The sequence below is a fragment of the Branchiostoma lanceolatum genome, chromosome 15 (genome assembly GCF_035083965.1).
Source record: "Branchiostoma lanceolatum isolate klBraLanc5 chromosome 15, klBraLanc5.hap2, whole genome shotgun sequence".
Classification (NCBI taxonomy): Eukaryota; Metazoa; Chordata; class Leptocardii; order Amphioxiformes; family Branchiostomatidae; genus Branchiostoma; species Branchiostoma lanceolatum.
In genome coordinates, this window is record NC_089736.1 from 1,146,230 (window position 1) to 1,173,704 (window position 27,475).

General features: G+C 46.1%; 1 protein-coding gene across 1 annotated transcript; it reads right to left on the bottom strand.

Moving 5' to 3' along the window:
- Positions 1–27,475, bottom strand: LOC136420991 (uncharacterized). Its single transcript, XM_066408134.1, has 8 exons — positions 27,345–27,475; positions 11,734–14,756; positions 4,114–4,406; positions 3,661–3,729; positions 3,073–3,263; positions 2,619–2,756; positions 2,022–2,156; positions 1–1,507 (listed from the first exon to the last, which is right to left on the bottom strand). The coding sequence occupies exons 2-8, from the start codon at positions 14,730–14,732 to the stop codon at positions 1,019–1,021; spliced, it is 4,314 nt and encodes a 1,437-aa protein (XP_066264231.1). The 5' UTR covers positions 14,733–14,756; positions 27,345–27,475; the 3' UTR covers positions 1–1,018.

Below are 27,475 nucleotides of genomic sequence, written 5' to 3' on the forward strand. Positions count from 1 at the left end.
TGCAGCAAACAGAACTTTATTGTACAATTCATCAAAACGCAAAAGACTTCTCTATCAATATTTACTAACTGGAATGAAACTCTGTGTTTGGCAATACAAACGTTCTATCATTGTCTATCGAGAAGCACTGTATGACGATACATGTGTTGTTGATGAAGGTTAGACATCCAGGTAGTAAGATACGCCAAACATATCTATTCAAAGTTTTGGTATAAACGACCACAACGATATATCTGGTTCTGCCAGATCTGTCCTTAGTCACTGACGAAAGATAGCGGATGCTGTCTGAAACGTCTGACTATTTCAAAATTTTATCCAGTTGCTTTAGTAACTATTTTTGGCGTATACATGTGTTGTGTCTGTGTGTTTACACGGAATTTAAGCAATGCCACCTCCTATAAAGACACTTTCTCTCAATATGTTTTCTCCTTTATACAATCTCTCTGGAGTACTTTCGAAAAAACGGCGTGGTGTAATAATACGTATCCGACAACTTTCCACAAACTTGTACTGTCGGTGAGTATCATTGACCAGCTTTAACGACAATGTTAAGCGACCTTATTATAAGGCGATCAGCAAAGTAACAGTTACAAAGCCATCCTAACAGTATCGACCAAATGAACAACATATGTCAAACATCTTCTTACCGACTACTTAGTACTTATTCATAGTTCAAAGCAAACAAAGATACATACTAAATGTGATATCATAAACAGGTTGAGCGTACATTGCATAATATCTGTTGCGACTTAATACACTTTATATTGGCTATTATTTCTCTCCATCTTACCAGCGGCCAAGGGATGAAATGCGAAACAAGGGATGCAAATTTCATAACAAGGGTGTCTACAAGTCAAACTCCTGTATATACTTTATATTTTACCCGTCTTATACATTTAATAGTTATCACTTAAGATGAATTCGATATCCAATATTTCAGACAGACAGATAGACTAAGCTAATACTTTATACATGTCTAATAATGATATCAAAATATCGAACACTTTACATGAAGGTCTCATATCAAAGTCGGTGGTTCGTCCTTGTACTCCGGTAGTTTGTACGTCACCAAACATCTCATCTTACGGTCCTCGTCTGCGCATGCTCTCCTCAGAGCAGCCTTCACCAGTCCGTCAAACCGCCTGACCTCCTTTGACCCCTCCTTGGGGTCCGCACTATTTACCGTCGCCGGCGGAGTGATCTTCAAGAAGCGGAAACCGGGCGCTTTTGCACACGCCTCCACGATTTTGCACACGTCCTCCTCGCTGAACTCATTATCATTCAGGTCCCATTCTTCCAAATAAGGTAACTTTTCAAGCAGTTCCAGGACGATCTGCGCATGCGCACCGAGGTTGCACTCCGCCATGCCCAGCCACTTCAAGTTCCTGGATGCTTGCTGGAGGAGCTGCGTGACGTCATCCAATAATCCGGTGAGATCCGTTCCGGACAGGTCCAGTTCCTCCAGCTGACCGATGTGATGCGAGTTAGCCAGGAAATACAGGTCGATCTGAGGGGAAAATAGAAACAAATCGTCAAAACTTGCCGAAGGAAAACAATACTATACCATTAGGCTCGCTCCTAAGGCGTCGCCAAAAAAAGTTAACAAAAGTAACGGTTCTCTCTGAAGAGGTGAGGACGGCTGGATGGAGTTAGCCAAGAAATACATGAGGATACATGTGGAGTAGCGAAGCCTCATTGCACTAATAGCTAACGAAAAAGCGTCATTCTTTGTCCTCAGTCTGAGGATCGACCACTAACGTTACATGTAGATGACAAAACGACTCTCTGAATTTGCCAAAGATGATAAAAGTTGTCAACGGTAAAGGGTCAGTCTCTCTGAAGAAGAAGAACTTCAGAGTCAGAATCAGAGACAGAATATACAAGTTAATCTGTGGGGACACAACAATCCTCAGAACTTGCAAAAGAAAAAAAAGTTGTATCCTCGTAAAAAAGTTCTGAACTTGATCAGACGCAAAACTTTTTAATAAAATAAAATAATATTTATAGTCTATTCAGGGTACCTGGCTAACGCCGCACTGCGCGATGTTGAGGTACTGCAGCGGGGAGGCTGTTCCCAGCAGCTCGGCGAACCAGCCTGTGAGCGGGTTCCGCCGCACGTCAAGGCGGCGCAGGTTCGGCATGGAGGACACTAGCGTCTGCAGGAAATAAGGCAGAGAAATCATGAATAACAGGTTTATCATGAATTGCAAGTAACAACAAAATGAAGCCAATATTTGAAAACAAGGACAATATCAGACATGTGACTTTGAAATGCTAAATTTACACCAAAATTCGTTGGGTCTAGCTTCTTGTTTGTGGAAGACGGGAAAAGGCTTATTGCGTGTGGGTTCTGTGGTTATCATATGATCAAATAGTTTTCTTTTCAGCTGTAGACGCAGAGAAATCGGGATGTATTGCTTTCTCATGAGGGTTTTTTATCATTCGGCCTGGGAGGTTTTGCTCTTTCAATGATTTTGGATTCTTGGAGTGTCGGCGCGTTGCGACAAACATGTAACCCTAAAGTTACATTCTTCATACTATCGTACGATGTGAAAGAAACGTATGTCAAAATTGCCTGCAGATTTCACCACGTACGCTAGGCGGCGTAGCAAACACACCTGTAGATATTCTGGGGACGTCCCGTCGGGTAGACATCCCGCCAAGGTCAGGGAGGTCAAGTTCTTCAGCTTTACAATGTCCTTGAACTTCTCCTCAAGGTCAGCCTCGTTCTCGTACACTTCGAATCCCGTGGTGACCTAGGTCGCATACGGAATGATATAACACAGAAGGTTAGCCCATATTACACTTTGAAAACTGTGGAATGAATAAAAATACTGAAAATTCAAGTAACGTAACGCGTACAGTTTGTGACTTGTGCAAACTTGTGAGTCATCTCTATTACAAATATCATATGCGCGAGAGAGAGCGAGAGAGAAAGAAAGAGAGAGAGAAAGAGAGAGAGAGAGAGAAAGAGAGAAGCCCAAAACACTGGCAGTTCACCTCCATGAGTTGAAGAGTTGCAGTAAAAACTTGTACAAAACGAGAAGAACTTCTCGTGTATTAATAAGGTACCTCCGGGTCCAGCGTGTTGATGAGTTCTCCCACGAACTTGTAGCAGCGGTGAGCCCGATGCACCACCGCCGAGCTGGCGTGCAGCCGCATACGGGCCGCCTCGCCCCGGCCCGCCGCCAGCGCCTTGGTCAGCTTCTCGCTGTTGCTGTAGCCCCACTTCAGCCACACGTTCAAGTACACGTCAAGGGTGCCTAGACAGGGAGGGGAAGGGCAAATATCGTTTGTTTGTTGGTTTGTTTATGTATGTTTATATAAATCTACATCATTATCATCTGCAAGTAGTACTGTTGTTTCGTTTCTTTGAACTTTTTTACTAACAGCTAACTTACAAAAGTTTTCGTTTTCTGACAACTTACAACAGCTTCTGAACAACAGGATACTAAAGTATCCAACAGGATACTTAAGTATCCAACAGGATACTTAAGTACTTAAGTATATACAGTAAACAAGGCTTAGTTTTGCTCTTTCACGACGTTAACAGTACAATGTTAAATAGTGAACATCCATGGTGAGCAAAGCGACGAAAGGTGATACAGTTGACTCCCTAGCAGCCCTTTGAGCGACGCTAGTGGGCGCTTCAACACTAACCTTCCATCTTGCAATCCTGGCTGTCAGCGTCCAGGGCGGCGGTGGCGAAATCGTTCGTCATGTCTTTGTCTGCACGTAAAAACGAAAGAAATAAATGAATTAATGCCATAACTCGAAAACAAGAAGCTACATCATCAACCACAGAAAAACGTCCAGAGAGCGCACTACAACGGACTTCCTTACAAGCAGTCTGCAGTTGGTTAGAAAGCTGCCAGAGGGCTATAACACGCTTTGATACACTTAATTTGGACCCACAATTAGCTTGAGCAAGGAGGTTGCATGTACATCTAACTATAACCTCCTTGGCCTTTTTTGATAGCTAGTTATTCCTCCTGTAGTCCTTACTGTGGTTCTTACTAATAGCCAACTAATAACAAAGACAAACAAGAAGAAAAAATTACAGAATCCACTTTTGATTAATCCTCCTTTTATATGGCCGTTTTTATGACGTACCCGGCAAAACGTTCTGCATGCAGACCGCTTGGAACCCAGAGTTGTTCTTTGTCGTCAGACCCTCAACAACCGCCTTCGTCACGTCACGTGACCAGGAGACAGCCGGGTTGCTGTATTCGATTGGTCGCTTGGGGAACACCGCGACCTCCTCCGATTGGTCCTTGCCCACGTGACCGTTCTGCAGCGGGCTGATCCCTGATTGGCCGTAGACGTTCCGGAAGTCGAGCACCTTGTGCGGCCATGTTGAAACCATGTCCTTGATCTTGTCAACATCTCCTGAAAGCAGCGCTCCTCTGGAACATGAAGGAAAAGAGTTAGTAGTAGTAACCACGGATTAGCAAGTAAAAAGTTTGAGTCAGCGGTCGCTACGGAGTATGGCATCCAGGCTAGCACTGAGTCAAAATCGTTTCAAAGTCTCAAACGAAAACACCCCTGCAGTTCCAAAATGTGGGGTTAACATGCCAAGGCATTAAAGACACCAGAAATGACACGGAGAAAGCACTGTGCATTACTCTCTTCGTCCCGTCTCAATGGAGGAGTGTTGTTAATTTGTGGATGACCGTCCTTCTGTCAACTGGATCCCCAGGCCCTAATCAAATGTTTTACGAAGTTACAATAATCATCACTTATTATGAATGCCTGGCATGTTAACCTCATGTGTATTTAAGACCGTCCAATCATACAAACATTTGCCGACTTGTTCAACAGAACGCGAAATTAAAGAATTCTTCAGATCGTATCTAGTCTGGGTGCAATGGCCGCCATTCCCTTTCAAACACACCTGTCCTCTGCCCGACTGCTTTTCAAAGTCACCGCAAAGACAAGTCAAGCATGACCTCTAAAACATCCACAACAATGGCGATCACGTTACAAGTTGTTCCTTCTAACCTAGAGTCGAAGTTTTGATACCTATCACTCCGGTAAACCACAGCAGAAATTACTAAGCCAGAAACACCTGGTTCGGGGATGATTCTAGTAATTAGCCGTGTAGTAATTAGTCTGACATATCCTGTCACCGTCAGATGACTTCCGAGAAATAGGTTACCAGTATACTGTAGTACGTAACCATATTCGTACGACGTTTTTGTCGTACGGTTTCTAAACCAGGATATAACCAAACCGACCATCGATAAGTGTTAGGTATGTATTACAATACTTTCCGTCACAAAACAGCTGAATATTGTACGAAACACTACACAACACGCAGTTGTAAACATATCATACAAGAACTGGGACAGTGCCATTAACCATTCGAGTGTGAGGGCTGGTCCGGACTAGGTTTTTACCTTTTTATAATCAACATTTAACATTATGAGGGTTAAACGTTTCAGGCCCAAGGACAGCCCAGGATAACCTCACCGCTGCCACCAGTGTTAGAGCTATAGTGTAACCTGTCAAAAGCTTTGTTTGTTTTGTGAAGACGTTACTTAATCTCTACAACTGGATAAAATACGGAGATTATTTCTGGACGTTTAGAGCGACATCCACCACTCTTCTCAGCATCACTAGAAAGAGCTGACATATTGTTACAATCCGCCCATGGCTCCTTGGGTTTTGTACTTCAGACACAAATTTTAGACTAGTCGACTGTTCTTTGTTCTGATTACGTATTGGTACCGCATCATGTCTATTATTCAATCATTACTACAGAATTTCTAATTTCCAGACGTTTATTTTTGTAAGGACGACCTTTTTATTTGTATTGACTTGTTGCATAAGAACTGTAGTCTCTATAAGATGACATCCATGTAATCCACTTGGAGGTGCCTTTAGAATCGGCGAGCTACTCTCCCCGCCCCGCCCTCCTACCTTCTCGCTGCTTACCCCCGGACAATGCTGGTGGAACCGCCCCAGGCCAGGTCGGACGTTCTCACGATCGGCAGCGCTAGCCTAGACATCAGGCTCTGCTACGGCTTGAAGCACACTAAAGCCTGCCCAAGGAGGCCACTCAGGGGGCTGATAAAATCTACGTGTACGAAAGCCCGAAGCGACACGGTGAGAAAGATTCTCTAGACAATTTGAAAACCACCAAACCATTTCCAAGCCACTTCAAAACCATTCTCAGCAGCACTGTTGTTTGGTTATTCTTGTATTGTATCGACATATGTATTGGGAAAAGTAGAAGCACGCACGCGCGCACACAACCACACACACACACACACACACACACACACACACACACACACACACACACACACACACACACTTCAATCACACACACACACACGGACGTACACACACACATATATATAAGTGAAGCAAAAAGACAGTTGAAGTTTTAAGAAATAGGGAATATGAAAAAGGAACGCTTCAGTATTAGAGCCTGTTGTGTAGACTACAGCAGTGCGGCATGCAGCCCCGTGTGACAGGCTGAACTCTGGGCCGACCGGCATTTTTTAAACACCTCATTAACAAATACCGCAAAGGTCAACCGAGTTCAACCAACGGATTGCTTCTGGCGAGGATGGCAAGGACATAGTAGTAGCAGTAGAAATAAGACAATCAGGGATGGCAGACTTCACACCCCCTTCCGGTTAAGTCGGAAATACGATCACACAAATATGCACACACACACACGCACACACGCACACACACACACACACACACATACGTACACACACACAAACACACACACGCGTACACACACCCACACCCACACACACGTACACACACACGTACACACACATACACACACACACACACACACACACACACACATGCACACACACACGCACACACACACACACACACACACACAAACATAGTCATACACATACGCAGACACACTCACATACATTTGTACACACACACAGGACACACAAGTGTATAGAGCACAGGCTGAATGGAAAGATAGTCACCTTCTTCCGACCAAGCGCTCTGACTTCTGACACTAGTCTATTCATCGTGCCTGTCAAAAACCGGGGCAAGTAAAGAATGAAACCATCTTCCCTCCCCCGCACCTCTGCTTGGAGAGGAGTCCGGACCGCCTGAGCGGTGTGCCCGGGACTATCTCCCGGCCGAGGTCGTGCGAGGTCAGCATTGTTCACATTTCTGCCGTGACGCGGACCCCGGCCGGCCCCTGGCTAGTCTCACCCTGACGTCTGACGGACACCTCAGGACGCTTCGGTAGAACACTTTCGGGCTGTTTGCGTGTCGTGTCAGCGTTTGCATGGCATTAGCGGACGTTTCAAACAAATTTTGTGGCGGTTTGTATGTCGTGCGAGAGTTTGTAGGTCATGCGAAAGCGTTTAACTTGAGTTTTCAACTTGAATAGCAATATAAGACGTTCTTAAACATACGAAACCTTCGCTTGTGTTTTATAAAGAAAAAAACCATACTGTACGTTTTTCGTGAAAATGCCACGTTCTGCGCAATTGGACTAGAAAAAACACACATTTAAGGATTGCTGGCATGTTTGACAAGGGAAGACGAACGACACATCTGTAGATATCGATGACGGCGCCTGGACATATTTGGGCTTGTTTTGTTATCACTAGTGTGTGTTTAGTAGGTCGTAACAGGGCATTAAGGCTAAGTTCTTGACTTGAATGACAACAGCGGACGTTCCTAAAACACCTGAGTATTGGTCTGTGAGTTATGTGCGTACTTTTTAATGAATCAGACAAAGGAATTAACAGGCAGACCAGACGGCACTCTTGACAATGAGCTTTGTCGAGTCGAGTGTAAAGTGCCTTTCTCAAGGGCACAGCCCTGGGGCCTGCAAGGGATTCAAACCCAGACCCTTTAGATTCTACAAGACCCTAACCAAGGCCGCTATATAGCGGACTACCTCCTCTGGCATGTTGACTGTCTATTTGGCCAATTTCTACTCTTTCCAGCCGCCTCTGGAGCCTGGAAGAGGCTACACCTTTCCAAGGGGCCATTGTCGACACGGAAGGCCGACCGCCACATGTGCATCATCGTCATCACGTGTAGAACCCGCCCGGCCTTGTTTGCGTGTTGCCCGCATGTTTGTGTGGGATCGGCGGACGTGCCGAGCACATTCAGCGCGGTTTTGTGGCCGCGGAAGCATTTTTCAGCCGCCTGAGACGGATTAAAATGGCCGGTCTGAACACGGATGATGGCCATCGGACGTAATCTGCAAGCAGATGCAGAAAGGCAGAATCGTAACATTTCTCAAGCTCCCGGTTCCACGGAGAACGTGCACCCAGATAAACAAACAGACGTATCAAGGACGAATGTAATCCTCTTGCAACTACCAGAACACAACGATGACCTTTAGACTCAAATTTCAACCGCCAATCGTACACAACGAAAATAACTAAACATACCAATTTTCAGCTTCCACGACCTCGACTTTTGTAGCACACTTTTGTAGACCCTAGTCATCCCGCACCCTTTATCTGAACCAAACTGCAGATACCAAAACACAATCCTGACTCGACCTTCGATCCCACCCATGGAAAAACAACTCATTACACAAATTTTCAGCTTTCAACGACGACCTTCATGAACTTTTCAGCCCGTTTTACGGCTATCCCTGTCTTACTCCTGACACCTGTAATCTCAAACAGCACACAAAGGTGTGTTGTACACTTCAGAGAGAGCGCGCTTGAGGTGCCTTACAGAACGACAACACCCGGATTTCATAGATTACCGCCCCTCCCTTAATAGGCACATGTAATGTACCTTATCATCGATCTACTGCGTAACTATTGTCTACAAATCCGGTATCAGAATCTACCATGATCTGCCGTTGATCCTTGTTTGATCCTTGTTTGATTCTAGTATGAAGTGCCCTCTGTTGATACATAGTGTTATGAAGGCTTTAAAAACTCTGTTCCAACATAAAAATAGTGCACTTAGAAAATATTCGACTAGTTTGCCGGGACCTCCATTCAACTCCCTATCTGAGGGACGTCCCTAACCGAAGCTAGGTACTCATTTACACTTGAGTTGAGTGAGGAGTAAAGTACCCTTTCCATGCCTAATATCGGGACCTGTCAGGGATTCGAGCTCATCAGTACCTTCAGGATCTGAATCAATAATCCAAGGTCCAGTTCAAGGCCATCGTGTTATCTGGTTTTCCTCAGGATAACACGAGATCTGGTAGCTGAAAACAGGTCGGAAATCATGCTGATCATGAATCTGTTATCTCCAAGCAGATCTACGAGGTAAGGGCTAAACACTATAGTTATCCCCCCGAAGCCGATTGGATAGTGTTAGGTCTCTGGATACTGTCTTACCCCGGTAGATCTGCTCGGAGATTACTGAACCCGTTCTTTTTGTGTTGGAACAACGTTAAACCTTTCATCACAATAGGCTTAGTCTTATACACACAGAGATCCTCACACACAATCCTGCAGTCATCCCCGACCGGTCCGACGTGAGATTTCCACCTCCACTTTTCTCCCATATAGATTGAAGGGGCGATTGTGGATCAGAAGATGGCGGACAGAGATAGGGTGGCGACACGCTGTCATAAGGGCCTAAAGGCGCTGTCATATCCGTCATAGGATTCTATAAATCTTGTATCATCGTGTCAGGGTAGACCGCAATCTGTCAGAATCGCCGAATTCAACATTTAAACTTTGAATCATGTGGGTTGAGGATTGAGAGTAGCCAGGAATCAATCCTAACCTACTGTAGCTCAAGTTCGCTCCGCTGATCGCATACAAGCAAAATGTGACTTTCCAGACTAGTAGTCTACTCCTTTGTGTGATGGAGAAGGACCCTTCTACCAAAATATCAGGTCAAACCTTTTCTGTTAAAGATGGGTTGAACGAAATCACATTTCTAGCTAGGCCTCTTTCAGGAATTGGCTCCTGTACTATTCCAACCCGACATTGGTTGGGGAGTGGTCGGGTGGAAAGTCGTGGGAAAGTTCTGAATGCGCGACAGGGACTTAAACTTTGAATAATCAATGCCCTTAGCGTAATAATGACTTCTACAAACTGTTTGTGTGAACATCACAGTCGGATATCCTTGGGAACCTTTGATGACGTATTTACTCTATAATCATGGCCGCCATAATCCATTTAATGCCCAATTACAGTCGCTTCACTCACACCAATTATTAACATAAACACACATCTGACCGTGTAGAAATCTACCCAGGTGCTTGAGTACTGTTATCTTGTGTATCACAGGAGGTTATAGGCCTCCTTGGTGTATCTTATCATTACCTTCATCGGCGTAAACACACGTGTGTTAGGTAGAAACTTTCATAACCATTCGATCGACCAATCGATCGATCAATCAATCAAACAAAACCCAAGCAGCTTGGATTTATATAGTCTCTACCAGGCCCCACAGGTCGCTGGAAAATGGACCGTGCATGGTTCATAGGTCGCAAACTGTAACTCCTTGAGCGGACTAACTCCTCTGGTATAAGTTATCCGTCTATTTGTTTCAGCTGCCTGTGGAGGCTGGCAGAAGCTAGTGACAAACCGCTGTTACAATAGCCTTGGGAACTTTGGCACCTTCAATGGTGTATACTCAAGGTCGCCCTGATCCACTTAATACCCAATTAGAGGCGTCCGGCTCACACCAAGGGCATTATGCACTCATCATTACCTTCGACAGAAGGTTGTGTTTTCGGTTTGGCTAGGGTGGAGTGGCTGTCGATATATCTGTGTTTGTACAGTGTATGTAAACGGCATAACTTGAGAAGCTTTGAAAAAATTCCACCTATTTTGGTCAATTTATATTATTTTCTCAGTTCGCAAGGAAGTCTGATAGTAGCCTCCGATGCAGACTCCTCCCGGCTGTTTTCTTTTTCAAGTTATTGTTTTTATACTATTACATTTTTTTTCTAATTCCCGGCCAGCAATTAGAAAAAAAATATGAAAACAATAACTTGAAAAAGAAAACAGTCGGGAGGAGTCTGCATCGGAGGCTAGTCTGATAGGGGCTTTAGCAAGGACAAGAAAAATGCTAAAAATACACACGACAGAAGAGGACACTAAACTAACATATATATTGAACTGTTCGACTCTGGCATGCAAGAACCACAACAACAACAGTGGTAGCGATGAGTCTGTCGCTTCGGGCGGTATAAAACAATGAGGGCACCACCTGGGCGTACCTGGTGCCTCACCTGGGCGTACCTGTGCACAGGTAATCACAGGTTACATACCTTCGGCGTTTGTCACATTTCCGGTGCGAACAAGGTTTGGGTTGGATTCACGGTTACACTAAATAATGCAGCGTTTCCGCCAGACGTCAAATGGCGCGTGTGTAGGGGCAAGATTGACAAGTATGGTCAATCTGGAATCTCCAAGCAGATGTTTGGGTTGAAGGTTGTAACGTTTTCTAACTGTCAGAGAAGCCAGCAATTTTTGAAACAGGCCCTACCTGCTTGGACATGAAACAGGTCCGGTTTCTGTACATCAGAAGCCCTGTTACATATTCCTCTTATAAGTCTTAGATCATATTTCTTTCCAGGTGTTCCGTTGATATAAGCCAATGCGGCACCACTATGAACTGTAATGTTTGGATGTTGTATACACACAGACACACACAACACATACAGACGCACTCACAACCAAACAAACACACACACACATACACAAACACACAAGACATGGACAGTTGCATATCTCCACGCCTTTCCGTACATCTGCTTGCATATAAAAAACACAACAGAACACGTCCTACCTGAGCGCCATCTCGTCCCCGTTCATCTTCTCCAGCGGCCGCCTCCTCTCCAGCCGGTCCGCGTACCCGGGCGCGCGGAAGCCCCACTGCAGCGTAGCCACCTTCCCGTACGCCGCAGAGTTCAGCTCCAGCGTCCCGTCCTCCGGGAGCAGCGTCGTCCGGCCGCGGCTCGACGCCAACGACGTCACGGCGTCGCCGTTCCTGCTCTGACGGCGCGTCGGTACGTCCAAGTCGGCGTCGGCGGCGTCTCGGTCCCGACGTCGGTACCGCGGCCGCGCCAGCTCGGCGTCGACGTGGTCTATCTCTGCCGCTATCCTGCTGCGGCGTCGCGTAGGCCCGCCGTTCTCGTCGGTTTTGTCGACGCCGTCTGTTTCCCGCGTTATCCTACTACGTCGTCGCGTAGGGGCGCCGTTTTCGTCGTTTTTCTCGACGTCAACGTCAGCTATTTTGTTGCTTTGTTGCGTCGGCCCTCCATTCTCGTCGATTTTCTTGACGCCGTCTGTTTCCCTGGTAATTCTGTTAAATCGTTGTGTTGGCGCTCCGTTTTCGTCGGTTTTCTCGGCGTCGACGTCAGCTATTTTGCTACGACGTTGCGTCGACGCTCCGTTGGCGTCATTCTTATTGACGTCGAAGTTCGCTATTTTGCCGCGACGTTGCGTTGGCGCTCCATTTTCGCCGGATTTTTCTGCGTCATCTACCTCCGCGTTGTGGGGTAGCGTTGACGTTACGTCTTCGTCGTTTTTCTCGACGTCCACGTCAGCTACTTTGCTGCGTCGTTGCGACACCGCCCCGTTTTCATCGTTTTTCACGACGTCAACGTCAGCTATTCTGTTGCTTCGTTGCATTGGCGCTCCATTTTCGTCGTTTTTGTCGACGTCGATGTCAACTATTTTGCTGCGACGTTGCGTCGACGCTCCGTTGGCGTCATTTTTATTGACGTCGACGTCCGCTATTCTGCTGCGACGTTGCGTCGATGCCCTGTTTCCGTCATTCTTCTCGACGTCGACTTCAGCTATTCTGCTACGTCGCGGCGTCGGCGCTCCGTTTTTGTCATTTATCTCGACGTTGACGTCAGCCATGCTGCTGTGACGTCGCGTCGGCGCTCCATTCTCGCCGAAGTTTCCTGCGTCATTAACCTTCGCGGCTATCATGCTGCGACGCCGCGTTGACGTTTCCTTTTCATCGGGTTTCTCCACGTCAACGTCTTCTAATATATTGCTCCAGCGCTGCGTCGACGTTCCGTTCTCGCCGCCTTTCTTTATGTCACCTGTTTCCGCGGTCATTCTGCTTCGATGTCGCGTTGGAGCTCCATTTTCGCTATTTTTCTCCAGGTCGACGTCAACGTCCACGTTGCGTCGACGCTGCGTGGCCGTTTCCTTTTGAATCAAGTTTCCTACATTGACGTCGACGCCGTTGGTATCATCGGTTCTTGCTGGCGTCCTGCTTTCACCGTTCTCTGCATCGACGCCGTCGCGGGGGCTGACGTCGTATCGACGCTTCATTGACGTCGACGTTCCATTCAGCCCGACTTTCTCTACGTTTCGGTTCACTTTGTGCCGACTTTGCGTGGTTTCCCGGTCATCTACACCGTTACTATCGTCAGTGCGTACCGAAGTCGCATCGTCTACGTCTCTGCGGGGGGTAACCTTGTTCCGACGTGGCGCTGGCGTAGGCGTTTCTCTCTTAGCTGTGCTTTCAGTCCTGTCGTTTGTTTTACTCACGTCTTCATCCGACGTCCCGTTCTCGCTAATGTGCAGCTCGTAAGAGTTGACGTCGGGTGCGTCATGACGTCCCACCCGCCTACGTCGCGAAGGTGACGGTCTCTTCACCTGTACGTCAACAACGTCAGCTGCTGGCTGAACTCTACTCGACGTCTGTGCCCGCGGAACGGGTTCGCTCTCTCCCTCTGATGAAACATCCACAAACACCACCTCTGTCGTCAGGTTCCCTCCGTCTCCTATGTCCGAAGGGTTCTTAATATCGGTGTCCGCCATATTTTCTTTGTCATGCGCCACACTCAGAGCAGTTTCTTCTGCGAACTTTTCTGTGGCAACTTTTGGCGTTGAGACTGAACTCATCTCCGGACGTTTCCGCTCCTCGGAGACGCCGTTCAAGAGTTGTCTGTGGGGTTTTGATGTCTTAGACGTTTCTACGTCTACCGAAGACGCCGTGGTCTTTTTCAAGACGTTTTCTACATGTTCTGAAGACGGCGTCGACTTTTTCAAGACGTTTTCTCTAGACGTTGATCTGGGGAAAGCTCGCGTGGGTGGGTCCGGCGCTCTGTCTGTCCGCTTCCTGATATCTGATGTCTTAGACGTTTCTACATCTTCCGAAGACGGCGTCGTCTTTTTCAAGACGTTTTCTCTAGACGTTGATCTGGGGAAAGCTCGCGCGGGTGGGTCCGGCGCTCTGTCTGTCCGCTTCCTAATATTTGATGTCTTAGTCGTTTCTACATCATCCGAAGACGCCGTCGTCTTTTTCAAGACGTTTTCTCTGGAAGATGATCTAGGGAAAACCCGCGCTGGCGGTTCGGGCGCGCTGTCTGTTTGCTTCCTGATCTTTGGGCCAAGCCTGTCTTCCGTCGTCTTCCCGCGGGAAAACGTCGTTTTTTGATTGACAGTTCCATCGGACGACAGCTTGTGTTTCTCCGCCGCCGCGTTCTTGTCATCCTCGGTGCGAGACAATCTCCCCGCCGTCTTCAACACCGTCTTATCCGCTGTCTTATCCTCCGTCTTATCTTGAAGTATCCAGCTGTCGGGACGCTTCATGCTCGAGTCTTTCCCCCTCCGTCTGGGCGGCGGCGGCTTGTTCTCGCCCTCCCCGGCGGCGCCCCGCTCGAACCGGGCCCGCATGGCCGCGAACTTGTTCCCGCCGGCTCCCACCGCCACCGTCCCCCTCCCCGACTCCTGCACGGCCTGGTTCTTCTGCGGGCGCGTCCCGAACCGCTGGTGGGACCCTCTCACCGCCTTCACTCCCCCGACTGCCGGCTCCCCCATCATGTCTGCTGTTGAACTTGAGACGGTCTGGAAACAAACACAATGTTTGGTCATGACCTGTCACCTTGGTGATAATGAAAAACTAACAACAACAAGTAAACAAACTGTTAACGGTGGAATTCGACTCGTCTGAACAGAGAAGTCTGGTGGAGATTTACATTTTTAGCAGTCTTTTTAAGGACAGAACAAAAAATTATCAAGGATGAATATAACTTTTGCGTGGGGAGGGTGACCTTCAAATGACCCTGAGTGACAGTCCAGAAAGTGGGGCGTTATGTAATCTTCTTATTGACAACGACCTACTTTTGTCCTACTTTTGTCCTGCACTTACCCAGACCAACAAAAAGACCAGTTTCAACCGACAACTGATGTAGTGAACGTGATAACTGATGTTACATGTCTGATCAGCGATGCTGTGTATCTAACATGGTTGCGGCGAGACAGCAACGTTCAAGCAGAAAATGGAATACAGTATTTCAAGTTTTTATCTACAACATGCAGACCTGTTTTTTCGTTGCACATTCCCAGGCCATTCAGCCGACAACCGATGTTGTGTACGCGATAAGTGACGTTACATTTCTGATAAGCAATACTGTGTCTCTAAAATGATTGCAGCGAGACACCAACGTCCAACCAGAAAATGGAATAGAGTATTCCAAGTTATAAAATACAACATGCAGACCTGTTTTTTCGTTGCACATTCCCAGACCATTTTCAGCCGACAACTGATGTTGTGTACGTGATAAGTGACGTTACATATCTGATAAGCAATACTGTGTATCTAAAATGGTTGCAGGGAGACACCAACGTTCAAGCAGAAAATGGCATAGAGTACTAGTATTTCCAATTATGAAACACAGCGTGTCGGCCTTTTTTTTTCCATGCACATTCCCAGACCAGTTCCAGCCGATACCTGATGTTGTGTACGCGATAAGTGATGCTACATATCTGATAAGGCATCGTGTATATCTGATAGGCGATGCTGTGTATCTAACATGGCTGCTCTAGACAGCAACGTACAAGCAGAAAATGGAATATTTCACCATGTCGACCCGGTTTTTCCTTGCACATCCCCAGACCAGTTCTCGTCGATAACTGATGTTGTGTACGCGATAAGTGATGTTACATATCTGATAAGGGTCGTGTATATCTGCTGTGTATCTAACATGGTGGCGGCGAGCCTTTGTTGTCGGCCCCGTGACGGGGGTTAACATAACGCAGACCTCGCGCCGAGGATAGCACAAAATTACTCCCATCGCTCCGACAATTACCCAGCATATTACCCCGGACAATCGGCACCCTGAACCAGGCCCTGAACATTAACCTCGGTACCGGGCCTGGCGACAGGAGGTAGCCTTGAGCAGGCTCCTCCGTGGGCTATAGAACAATTACCTGGCATATTAACCTGGTCACCGGCTCTGGCAACAGGCCGTAGTCTCCAACAGACTAAAATCTGTGAGTCGGCCAAAGACCCCCCCCCCCCAAATACACACACACACACGCGCGCGCGCGCGCAAGCACACACACGGACACACACACGCGCGCATGCACACACACGCGCAAGCACACATGCACACGCAAACACACACGCAGAGGGAGACAGAGACAGAGAGAGAGAGAGAGAGAGAGAGAGAGAGAGAGAGAGAGAGAGAGAGAGAGAGAGAGAGAGTGAGTGACAGATAGCTATAGATCAAATCTAAAAGACCGCCAAGAAGTCTGCCACGGGGGCTAACACCAAGCAGGTGACAGATAAGAAGTTTTAATAAGACGTTGTCAGACGGTACTGATAGCCTCCTGACCGGGGCGGTGTTTAACTGCGGAATGTGGCGAGGCGGAGACAGACACCGCGTCCGTCTGGCCGGCCTGACATCGCGGCAGTCACGGAGTATAAACTTCACACTGTTCCTCTAATATAGCGGAGACGCAATACTCGTTCCTTATTATCGCCTTGTCAAGTTCAATTTGATTCTTAACTTTCACTTGAACTTCGCACTTTTCTGCCAATAAACCGGAGACGCACTTTTCGTGCCTTATTATCACCTTGCCGAGTTCAATTTGCTTCTAAACTTTCACTTATTATCAGGGAGAGCATCTAAGGTAGATGGAATTGACTTTCACTAGGCTCTTTATATCGGGTGTCTGCGGGGAGTGGTGGCTGTTGTACCGTACAGCTTGTACGTATACCGCCAACGTCTACGCTAAAATAGCCTGGATGCCAGAACCCCAAACTCAAAAATATCTATAGTGTGGGGTACACGATAGATATTTTAGAGTTTGGGGGTCTGGCATCCGGGCTAACGCTAAAATAAGGAAGAGATAGGCTACGTATTACGCTTAACTCACAGTGCTGGCGTTGCTTGACGCTAAATTCAGGCGCGCTTTACGCAGATTGATGCATCATTGCATCGAGTGCGGCCTGCTTTAAATTCTAGTGGTCCAGCTACGAATTGCATGGAATGAAAACGACTGATTGTAGTCTTCGTGAAAGGACATGCTGGCCCCTTACTCTCATTACACTTTTACAGTCTAGTTGATCTACTGAGCAAAATCTGTTTCGTGTCTTTTTCTTTCTTTCTTTTCCTTTCCTTTCTTGTATCCAGATCTGTGGGCCGATAACACCCCGACAGGTGGTCATTATGGTGATGAATGACCGGTGATTATCAGACCTCGATTTGCGCATGCCCCGCTGACCCTGAAACAGAGTATTGATGACGTGATTATACATCCGGGGACTTAATGACACCCCTAGCCTCGGACGGACGTATTTTTCTCCCAGAGTCAGAAGTTAAACTGTCATTTAGAACAACCATTAGGCCACAGCAAGTAAGTCTCACGGATAGCATCCACGCCCGTCCATCGCATGATCTCGAAAAAACACACGAGAAATTTCGTTCCCCTTCGCCTTCAGTGTAGTTGTAAAAGTTAGGACTTAGGTAGTAACCATGAATGTAGATGTAGAAATGAAACTAGTTTGGTACTTTTAAAAGTGACACTGGTGTGATAGCAACCGTAGCAATGACTGTAGTGGTAGTTATACCAGGCTAACACACTGGCGTCACTTTCTGCACTAGTTCTCTTTAATTCAGAGAAGTACAAGACTTATTGACTGTGATGTTTTGTTACAATCTTCATGGTTTATAGTCTTAGGATTTAGGAGGCATCTTGTTTTTCCCATCTTGTTTTTTCCCATTTTTTCGCGCTCTCGAGTAAGATTCGGAGTCTGTAGAGGATGTTATCCATATGATTTACTTGCGGTTGCCTTATCCTTGCATCAGGGTCGGATTCCTACCGGGGCTGCAAGGACACAACGGAAGTACAGCAATAGTGACCTTCCTTTAACCAAGGACCTCCTTGAATTTGCCTCAGGCCACACGCAATTTGATTTCTTGGTTTTCGGTTTTTTACAGGAAAATAATGGGGTGGAAAGATGAAAAAATCTAACAAAAACGAGGATCCTGTACTAGACCAAAATGGCACCACAGGAGCCACATAGTTAACATTTCGGGCTTGTTAAAGTTTCAAACTATGAGTTTTCAACTTAGATCCAATGCAAAAGTTGACATTACGGGTAGTATTCACTACAGTATGAAGACTCGTCGTTCTTCAACACGTAGACTTTCCTCAATGGTTGGAGCCGAAATATGAGCACGATGTGATATTTTATACTTAATTCGTAAATTTATTCTTTTTCCAAATGAGAAAAAATGACGAGGCGAATCAGAGAAACAAAAATTAATTTGGTGTGACCTTACCATCGTGTCATCGGAGCTAATGCTGGCGACCCGCGCTTCTAGAGATGTATATCTGCCAGGGTAGTGATAATGATCTAACAGAATCAGCGATCCCACCGGTAGAGGTCGCGATCAGAGGCTCTGTCAACAGCCCGAGATCACGATCAGGACGCTAGGAATGCGTTAGGGTTGTCTTCCTTTTATAAAATCGTGAGTTTCAAGTCAATCCTCTGATCTACGGACAGTGACATGAATCGAAGTTGAAAATTTCTGATTGCCTCTAGATTTACAGACTCCGATCGCTATTTCTGCCAGAGTGCAGCCTCTAGCCGACAAAGTCTTAACGCTGACATATCCACACTCTGCTCCGCTATCCTTGATTCTGCGTGTTTTCATACTGAGATCAGGTCTGGGAACTAGTCTCTACCAGACTAACCGCGTCGGCTATAGAGAGAACATTTGCCGAGGGACTTTGGCCATGGAGGATAACATTCCCACGTTGCCTATTGGACCCTCTCTCCGTAGCCGACTCCCTTCATACAATTGACTCTATTTGGCCAATTTCTACTATTTTCCCAGCGACCCGCGGAGACTGGTAGAGGCTATCTGGGAACCTTGAGATCAGACAGCCCCGATGTTTCTGCTCGCCGGTTTTGTTGTTGTGAAGTTTTCTCGCCCGCGGCGCCGATAATTGTTGTAACAATATTCGACCCTCTAACGAAGCACAGATATTTTGTCTACCACGTCTGGCCTCCAGTCCAGGCACCATAACCAACAACAGAAGAATTAGGAGTTTTAGGACAATAGCTTAAACCAAATGGAACAACAGCGATGAAGGTTAGATATCCAGGTGATAAGACACACAAGATAATAGTTACTCAAGCAGATGTGTAAGTCTATCCAGTTGCTTGAGCACTGTAAATGCATTTAAGTTCGCGTGGTTTTCATTTCGCGCTAAGGCGAAAATGGCGTGTTTGCGGTGGTTTTAAGATTGCGACAGCGCTATAGTCACACACTTCTACTGCATTGGACAAAAGCATCCGCAGTGAAACGGTCGGCACAAAAACCGCGAACATAAAACAAACGCGAACATTTCTGAATTTATAGTACTGTAATTGTTGTCCTGCAAATGGTACAACATTACGAACGTGGTTATGAAAATAATTTTTAGATGCTTACGAATGTTTTGTTGACATTCTTAATAAGTAGGAATATTTGTTACCACTCGTCAAGGTAAATAAACGTTCACAAAAACTATGACACAGCAAAACTACAAATAACAAAAGAACTCCCCCGCGTTTGTATCTAGTCCAAGAGACGAAACTTGATTGTTTGGATCTTGTCCAGAACCTGAGAGTTTTTGTTTGGCAGCGAATTCCTCGGAGAAGAATGGACTAGTTTGACCTTGCCGAACCGGCTCCCCAAGGTCAGCCACGTCTGGGCGGTTCTCGGCACGCGGGGCTCAAATTAGGGGCTAGTCAGGTTCTTATAGTCGGGAAAACTGAAGACAGGGGATACAGAGGGTTTAACAAACTATCCAAACTACTGTACTGTGACTAATGCTTTGTCACAACAGCGCCCTCCCCCCTCCAACAGAACCTGTGGAATTTACGCCTTAATTCACTCCAAGTTCATGGCCGAAGGGCATAATTCAAACGGGAAGGTATGCCTGTCTGTCTGTCTGTGTGTCAACGCGATAACTCGAGAAGGCCTAGATGGATCACCTAATGACATTTGGTTTTTGGGTAGGTCTTGATGAGACCTCGAAATGATGAGATTTTGGACTCACTAGCGGCTTGTTATGGTACTGCAGCGGAACGTCCGGTTTCGATATCCCGTGTTCTGGTACGTATGTGTGTATGTTCTGTTGTGCAGCCAACCGATGATGATGATGTTTTGGTATGGTCATGACTTTCTAGTGGTAGATAGGCTAGCTCACGTTGGGCTTATGATATTTTTTACCAATCATTTCTAGCTGTTCTTGTTGGTCGCTGATATGCCATCAGAAAAAACACACAGTGTGTCATAAGTCTTACTGTCATAAGCCCCCCCCCCCCCATCCCTAGTCATACACCCTGCTAAGGATATTATTAAGTCATCAATCAATGATAAATCAGTTCTCTCTCCGCGCCAGTGATAATAGTTCGTCCCTCAAGGCGACATGTGCCCTAGATGCCCAACGTTTCCAGGGCCTACACAGACCAGCTCCTAGTCTGGATGCCAGATTCCCAATCTCTAAAACGTCATAAAAATCTGGCCTGTGTAGGCCCTGAAAAGAGTCCGGCATCCAGGCTAGGAGCAGGCCTGTGTATGTCCTAGAAACAGCCTGCCATCCAGGCTAAGTAGGCTATGAAGCCGTCCGTGCCAGTGATAATAGGCATAATAGATCGCCCCTCCCTAGCCTCCGGACACAGGGTCTATAGCGGACACAGAGGCACGGCGGATACGGGATCCCAAGCAGATACGCCCCCCCCCCCCAAAAAAAAAATTGAAAAAAAAACACGCTGCGGGGAAAAGGACTGCAACGGAGGCTAGCCCCTCCCGGCGACACGATGTCATGTCATGTCGGGTCCCGTACTGTCTGGTGCTCAGGCATCCGAACAGACGGGTCTGGCTTGGTCTTCAAGCAGATGTTGGGTCAAGAATTAGGAACGTTTAGAATGTATAGTGACAGAGACGGTGATAGTGATAGTATGTTGCTCGGCTAACCCAAGCTAGGAAAAGGCAGCAGTAGCTATAGCTTGGAAATTCAGACTTAAAGGGAAAGTTTCGTATCTAGTAGTTGGTCAACTAAGTAACTTCGAACCTCACGAAAAGCCTGCTGCGAAAGTAACCGGAGAAGCACTGCACTACTAGTCTTTTGTATAGGCTGCATCGCAGGTTATTTTATAATTATAGTTCAGTATTGCCAGAAAATGTTGATCTTGATTTCGTTTCGGTCGTACATTTCTAGCATCATATTTGACATCAACGTCCATCAAATGCGTCCACGTTAAAATGGTCGCGTTGGTTTGTTTTGGTCTTCCAGCTCTTCTGGAGGGCCTAAAGGCGGAATCATCTGTAGAAATTAGGCCAAATTTGAAATAGAAAAGCTTGCCACGGAGACCAGCTGCTCAGAGAAAGGCCATTTTCACTGTTTGTTTGGTGACTTTGGTCCCGAAACGAGTCCGGTGTTGACGACGTTACTGGTAGTTCCGAATTCTGGCAGTATGGCCTTTGGTTACAGAATATTGGCGTAATGACTACAATCACTATAATTACAGTAAAACCACAGACAGAAATCCCAGGAAGAATCACGGAAGGGTCGACACACCTCCACTTCTGTCCGCACGTCACGCAGGTAGTCATAGTTCCTACCGGACTATTAAACTACGCTAGCTAATGCTAGGGTCACATTTCTTAACCGGGGCCCGGCCGGGCTGTTTGCGGAAACGAAAAATCAGAGTGTATGTCAATAAATTTGCACAAGCTATGCTCTTAGATAATTTTGTGTACGTTTTGTGATTTGGTTGTCTTTTTATATCCTAATTTTCGTTCCCAAAGACTGCCCGGCCGGGCCCCGGCTGGGAAATGTGACCCAAGCATTAGGGAGAACGATTTTGCCAGGGGACTTTGGCCACTACAGGGTTTCATAATTTTGCAGGCGGAGGGGAAATGTTAACCTCCCCGCAGGCTGCCTCTCCCCTTATCCCCCAATTATCCCCCTAATTACCGAATTCTACGACCCGTATGAAGGCCTGGTGGAGGCTATATTTTTCCAGCCAGCTGCGGAGCCTGGTAGAGACTATAGGCGAAGCTAGTTCCGAATTCTGGTAGAATTGTTACAGAAGATTATTCTAATGACGATAATCACTATAATTACCGTAAAACCACATCCAGAAATCCCAGAAACAAGGAAGGTTCATCACAACTCTTCTGTCAACACGTCATACAGACGGGGCGAGAAGAAACAGACGTCGGACCGACGGTCTCTTTAAACAACAGGGAAACAAAACACATGTGTTCCTCGTTCCGTGCACGTCGGCCGGGTTTACGTTACGCAGGGGTGATTATGAAAATTTGTGGTCTCGGAGCGCCGCGGGCAAAATACTAACACGGAGATCCATTTAGAACCACCCCTCCCCTTTCCTACGAGTTTCAAAAGCAACAAAACTGCAGGACACTTCGCGACGGGAGAACCCTACTGTGTTCACCTGTGTTCAGTTCCCGTGACTCTGATGGTGTCTGCCAGACTGAGTTGTTCTAAATAAACATGTGTGGCCTGTTGTCTGCCACAAACCCGCCACACACACACACCATGTAGCAACTTCACAAACTGACACATCAGACCTTCAAACTGACACATCAGCGTTCACACTGATGTTCACCTGTGTTCAGTTCCATTCTGTCGGTGTCTACCAGACCTTGGCTGTTATAGATAAACATGATCAAACGTGTGCCCTGTTGTCTACACACACACAAGGGCACACCATGTACCAACTGTCACAACCAGACCAAACCGCCACACACACACACATGGCTACACCATGTACCAACTGTCACAAACTGACACATCAGACCTTCAAACTGACACATCAGCGTTCACACTGATGTTCACCTGTGTTCAGTTCCCTTCTGTCGGTGTCTGCCAGACCTTGGCTGGTATAGATAAACATGATCAAACGCATGTCTTTTTTTTTTTATTCTGTCATATTTATCCAGGGTGGCCCTGCTCAGTGGTTACCACTGCTTTTCAGAGGGGCCCTGCCATACATAAAATAACTGATAATACAAACAGAAATATCAACATATAGAAATAATAACAATAAAGATCATAATGAAAACAATGAAGGTAATGATAACAATAGTAAATAAATGATAACAATCATAGTACAAATCATAATACAAATCATAATACAAGTCAAATCATAATCAAATCCGTTCCATGTCATTGAGGGGTCAGAGGTCATGCCAGTCCTTGCCAAGTGTTACATTTGTTTTTAAAGACAGACATGGATGAAGAAGTCTTCATAGATTGTGGCAGGCGGTTCCACATAATCGCACCTCTATATGAAAACTTGCGCTTTCCACATTCAAGGCGTACTAGCGGCAGTTTCAAGGATAGATTCAGACTGTGCCTGGTTGGATAATTATGATATTCAGAAGTTCTATGAAAGATATTGATGTACTCTGGAAGTTCGTTGTTAACTGCCTTGTACATTGATTGTAGTAGGTGCAAGTTTCTCCTAGACACTAAGGTTTTCAAGCCTAAGGCAGAGAACTCCTCATCCCCAACATGATGCGTATATGGCAAACCTAGAATAAGTCTCACTGCGCGGTTCTGGAGCTTTTGTAGTTTGTCGGACAGACACTTTCCACAGTTGCCCCATATTACATCGCAATAATCCATTTTTGGTAAAACCATACAGTTAAACAACATCATAAGAGTGTGTTGTGGCAGACATGGGACAAGACGCCGTAGGACTCCCAGTCTCGACGAGACAGCATTACATAATTTGTCTGTGTGTACATGCCATGATAAGTAAGGGTCAAGCCAAACGCCCAGGTACTTGTAGCTAGAAACTACTTCCAAACTGGTGCCAGAAAGGGTAGTTGACAATTGCCCTGTACTTGACTGCAGCTTACGCGAAGTGCCAAAAAGCATAGCTTTGCATTTGTTAACATTGAGTGTCAGTTCATTTGCTTCCAACCATGTTTGAATATTACTAAGGTCGGCATTCAGTGCATTGTTTACATCCGTGACTGTTTTGGATGCGTAGAAAAGAGCAGTATCATCTGCATATAGCACAACATGTCCATGTGATATATAATCAGGTAAGTCATTAATATACAATATAAACAAAAGTGGGCCGAGAACCGAGCCCTGGGGAACTCCAACAGTAATCTCCAGAAAGTCACTCTGGACTCCATTTACGATAGTAGTCTGTTGTCGGTCTGTTAGATAAGAACAGAACCATGTCAGTTCCTTGTCTTGTACCCCAAACATTCTAAGCTTAGCTAGGAGGATCTTATGACATACCGTATCAAAAGCTTTCTTGAGATCAAGAAAGATTGCTCCGGTAACAAGACCCTTTTCCATGTTTTCAATGATGGAATCAGTAACATGGATAAGTGTTGTTGTTGTGGAATGTTTGGGTCGAAACCCAGACTGGAACTTGTTGAGTATATTATGATCTTTGCAGTAGGCATATATCTGAGTGTGAACGGCCTTCTCAAAAATCTTCATAAAAGATGGTAAAACTGAGATCGGCCTATAGTTGCTGCAGCTGCTTTTGTCGCCATCTTTAAATAAGGGTGTAACCTTAGCTCTCTTCCAGTCCTTCGGGACTTCACCTGTAGAGAGGGATAGGTTATATATGTAAGTGAGAGGACCTGCTATAACTGGGGCGGCATACCGGAGGAGCCTACTGCTCACCCCATCAAGTCCAGTACTTTTCCCCAGAGGGATGCTCATCAGCTGTTTGTATGTGAACTCGGTGGATATATTACCGAATTTAAAAGAAAACTGTGACGGTCCTAGGACCGCTTTATACGCACTCGTGAAAGCTGCAGCCAGTTTGGAGCCGATAGAAGTAAAGTATACATTAAATTCATTCGCAATGTTTTTTTCTTGTTGTTTAGGGACATTAACTGGTTGTTTGGCCTGACGTGGTAAGAGTGTTTTTAGTGTGGCCCAGAGACTTCTACTATCATTACCTTTAGTTTCGATTTCATTGCAATAGTACTGTTTTTTCAAATATCGTGCCATGTTGTTACATCTGTTTCGTGCTTTTTTAGCTGTCTCCCACATAGATGGAAGTTTTGTTTTCTTAGCCTGATCGAAGTAGAAGTCTCTTTCACGTGCCATGGACAGATATTCTTGCGTTATCCACGGTGGCTCATGGCCTCGGATGCGCACGGATACCCAAGGGGCATGTTCATCGCAAATTTTAGTCAGCACTGTTTGAAAGCAACTTAATGCATCGTCAACATTTGAAAATTCCTCAACTTTAGACCAAGGTGCGTTGCGAAGATCTTCTTGAAAAGCTGCCTCGTCGAACCGCCTGTAGGATCTCACTGTTGCCGTCCGAGGGTTGCCCTGGAGTCGTTTGGCTTTCCGTACAGCGTAAGTGAAACAGTGATCGCTCAGTCCAGTAGAACACACGCCCGATTCTGTCACCTTTTCAGGGGAAGTTGCTATGATGACATCGATACACGTAGATGATTTCTCAGTTACACGGGTCGGCTCATCTATGAGTTGTTTTGCTTGAAAGATGCTACAGATCTTATCAATTTTCTTACAGGAGTCTCTTGTGAATACATCACAGTTAAGATCGCCAAGTAAGAAAACCTCATCAGAAATAGCTGTGGCGGCGGTCATGGCTGTCTCTAAGACTTCAAAGAATTCTGTTGTTGCATTTGGTGGGCGGTAGGCTGAGCCAATAACAATAGGCTTGCCGACAGTATGTTTAACTTCCATCCAAACACTTTCTATATCTAACTCGGTAAGTTCTGGTATCAATTTGTGTTGTAATTTATCGGTCACATAACACGCCACACCGCCCCCATGCCGGTTTCTGTCCTTGCGATACAGTGTGTAATTCGGTATATACAGTTCATTGTCATCTACACTAGGATCTAGCCAAGTTTCATTCAAAGTCAATATGTCTACAGGGTTATCAATCATTGCTGCTTTAATTTCATCAAGTTTGGGCAAGAAGCTTCGGATGTTTAAGTGTACCATCTTAATACCACTCTTTACGTTCAGCCTCTCAAACAGGGACTGCCAATCTGCACTAGTTGACATACCATTCTGGTTGGGCCCAGGATTACAAGCCACGTCGCCTGACAGTAGTAATAGTGTGTGGAGACAAAGATGTACCAGGTTGACACTGGATTTAACATGCCTAGCGTTTTTACTCCTAGTTACATTTCCACTCGGATACAGTAACGACAGTACATAATCTCCTTGTGAAATTGCAGTAAAGTAAAACCTAGACTGACAGTATACTTGTTTGAATACTTCACAAGAATTTGGTTGAGTACTGACATATTTCAAGTTTGTAACTGGCTTAGTAAACTGAAGGAAGATGGCAGTGAATATTGCCAGTTGTACGATTAAACAACCTGCCATATTCCATAGATTACGTGTTTACACCTACAGAAGACAATGTCCTGTTGTCTACACACACACATACACAGACAAGGGCACACCATGTAGCAACTGCCACAACCAGACCAAACCGCCACACACACACATGGCTACACCATGTAGTAACTGTCACAAACTGACACATCAGAGTGCGACATCCCGGGCCCGTCTTGCTACATGTCTGTCAGGGAATCCCGCTCGGAATGCTAATCCCCGCTTACCCGTAACTTCAGCCCGTCTCATGTTTGTTTTGAAGTTTATAAAGTTCTGTAAAATCGCCAGACTACCCAAAACACGTCGGCATGCCTACTAGGTACGGAACACCGAAGCTTGGACGGTCTGACGGGTAAAGTTTCCGACAGGAATGTCTTGAGGCGACGGTTTTGCTTAGAATCGTGTCTTCAAGGCAGCCAAAGACGTCTCAATCATGTGGCTTCCGACCCCAAGACTCTCCAAGACAAATATCTTTAACTAAACTCTTAGGTGGATCCAGGTGCTTCTCCGAGACTCCGGAATTTTCCACGTCGGTAATTTCAAATTTCTCGAGCCGAAATTGTAATGATTAGAACAACAGTAAAGGTACTTGTAGATCTAAACACAAGGATTGTTGAGAATTGCTTGACTCAAAGCCAGTCCGCCGCTGATCACACTACTTGAGAAAACTTGATTGTTGACAAGCAGCCAAAAGTAAACAAAACAACCCGCGACTATCACAACAACTTCCCTCACCTGTGTAAGACGTTAATCACGTACCTGTGCGGATTGTCTCAGGGTCGCACCTGTCTCCTCCAGGTGGGATTTCCCGTCTTAAAGTGCCCCGGTAAGACGTCGGTAAGACTCCGTGAAATGCGCGTCCGTTTTCCGCAACTGTCGGAATCCTTCTG

Bases quoted from the DNA above. Each gene is read 5' to 3' on its own strand.
- LOC136420991 (XM_066408134.1), bottom strand. From the start codon at position 14,732: ATGATGGGGGAGCCGGCAGTCGGGGGAGTGAAGGCGGTGAGAGGGTCC. The intron at 3,730-4,113 runs GTACGTCATAAA...TTTTACGTGCAG, and splicing joins CATGCAGAACGTTTTGCCGG to ACAAAGACATGACGAACGAT. The intron at 2,757-3,072 runs GTACCTTATTAA...TATGCGACCTAG, and splicing joins TCAACACGCTGGACCCGGAG to GTCACCACGGGATTCGAAGT.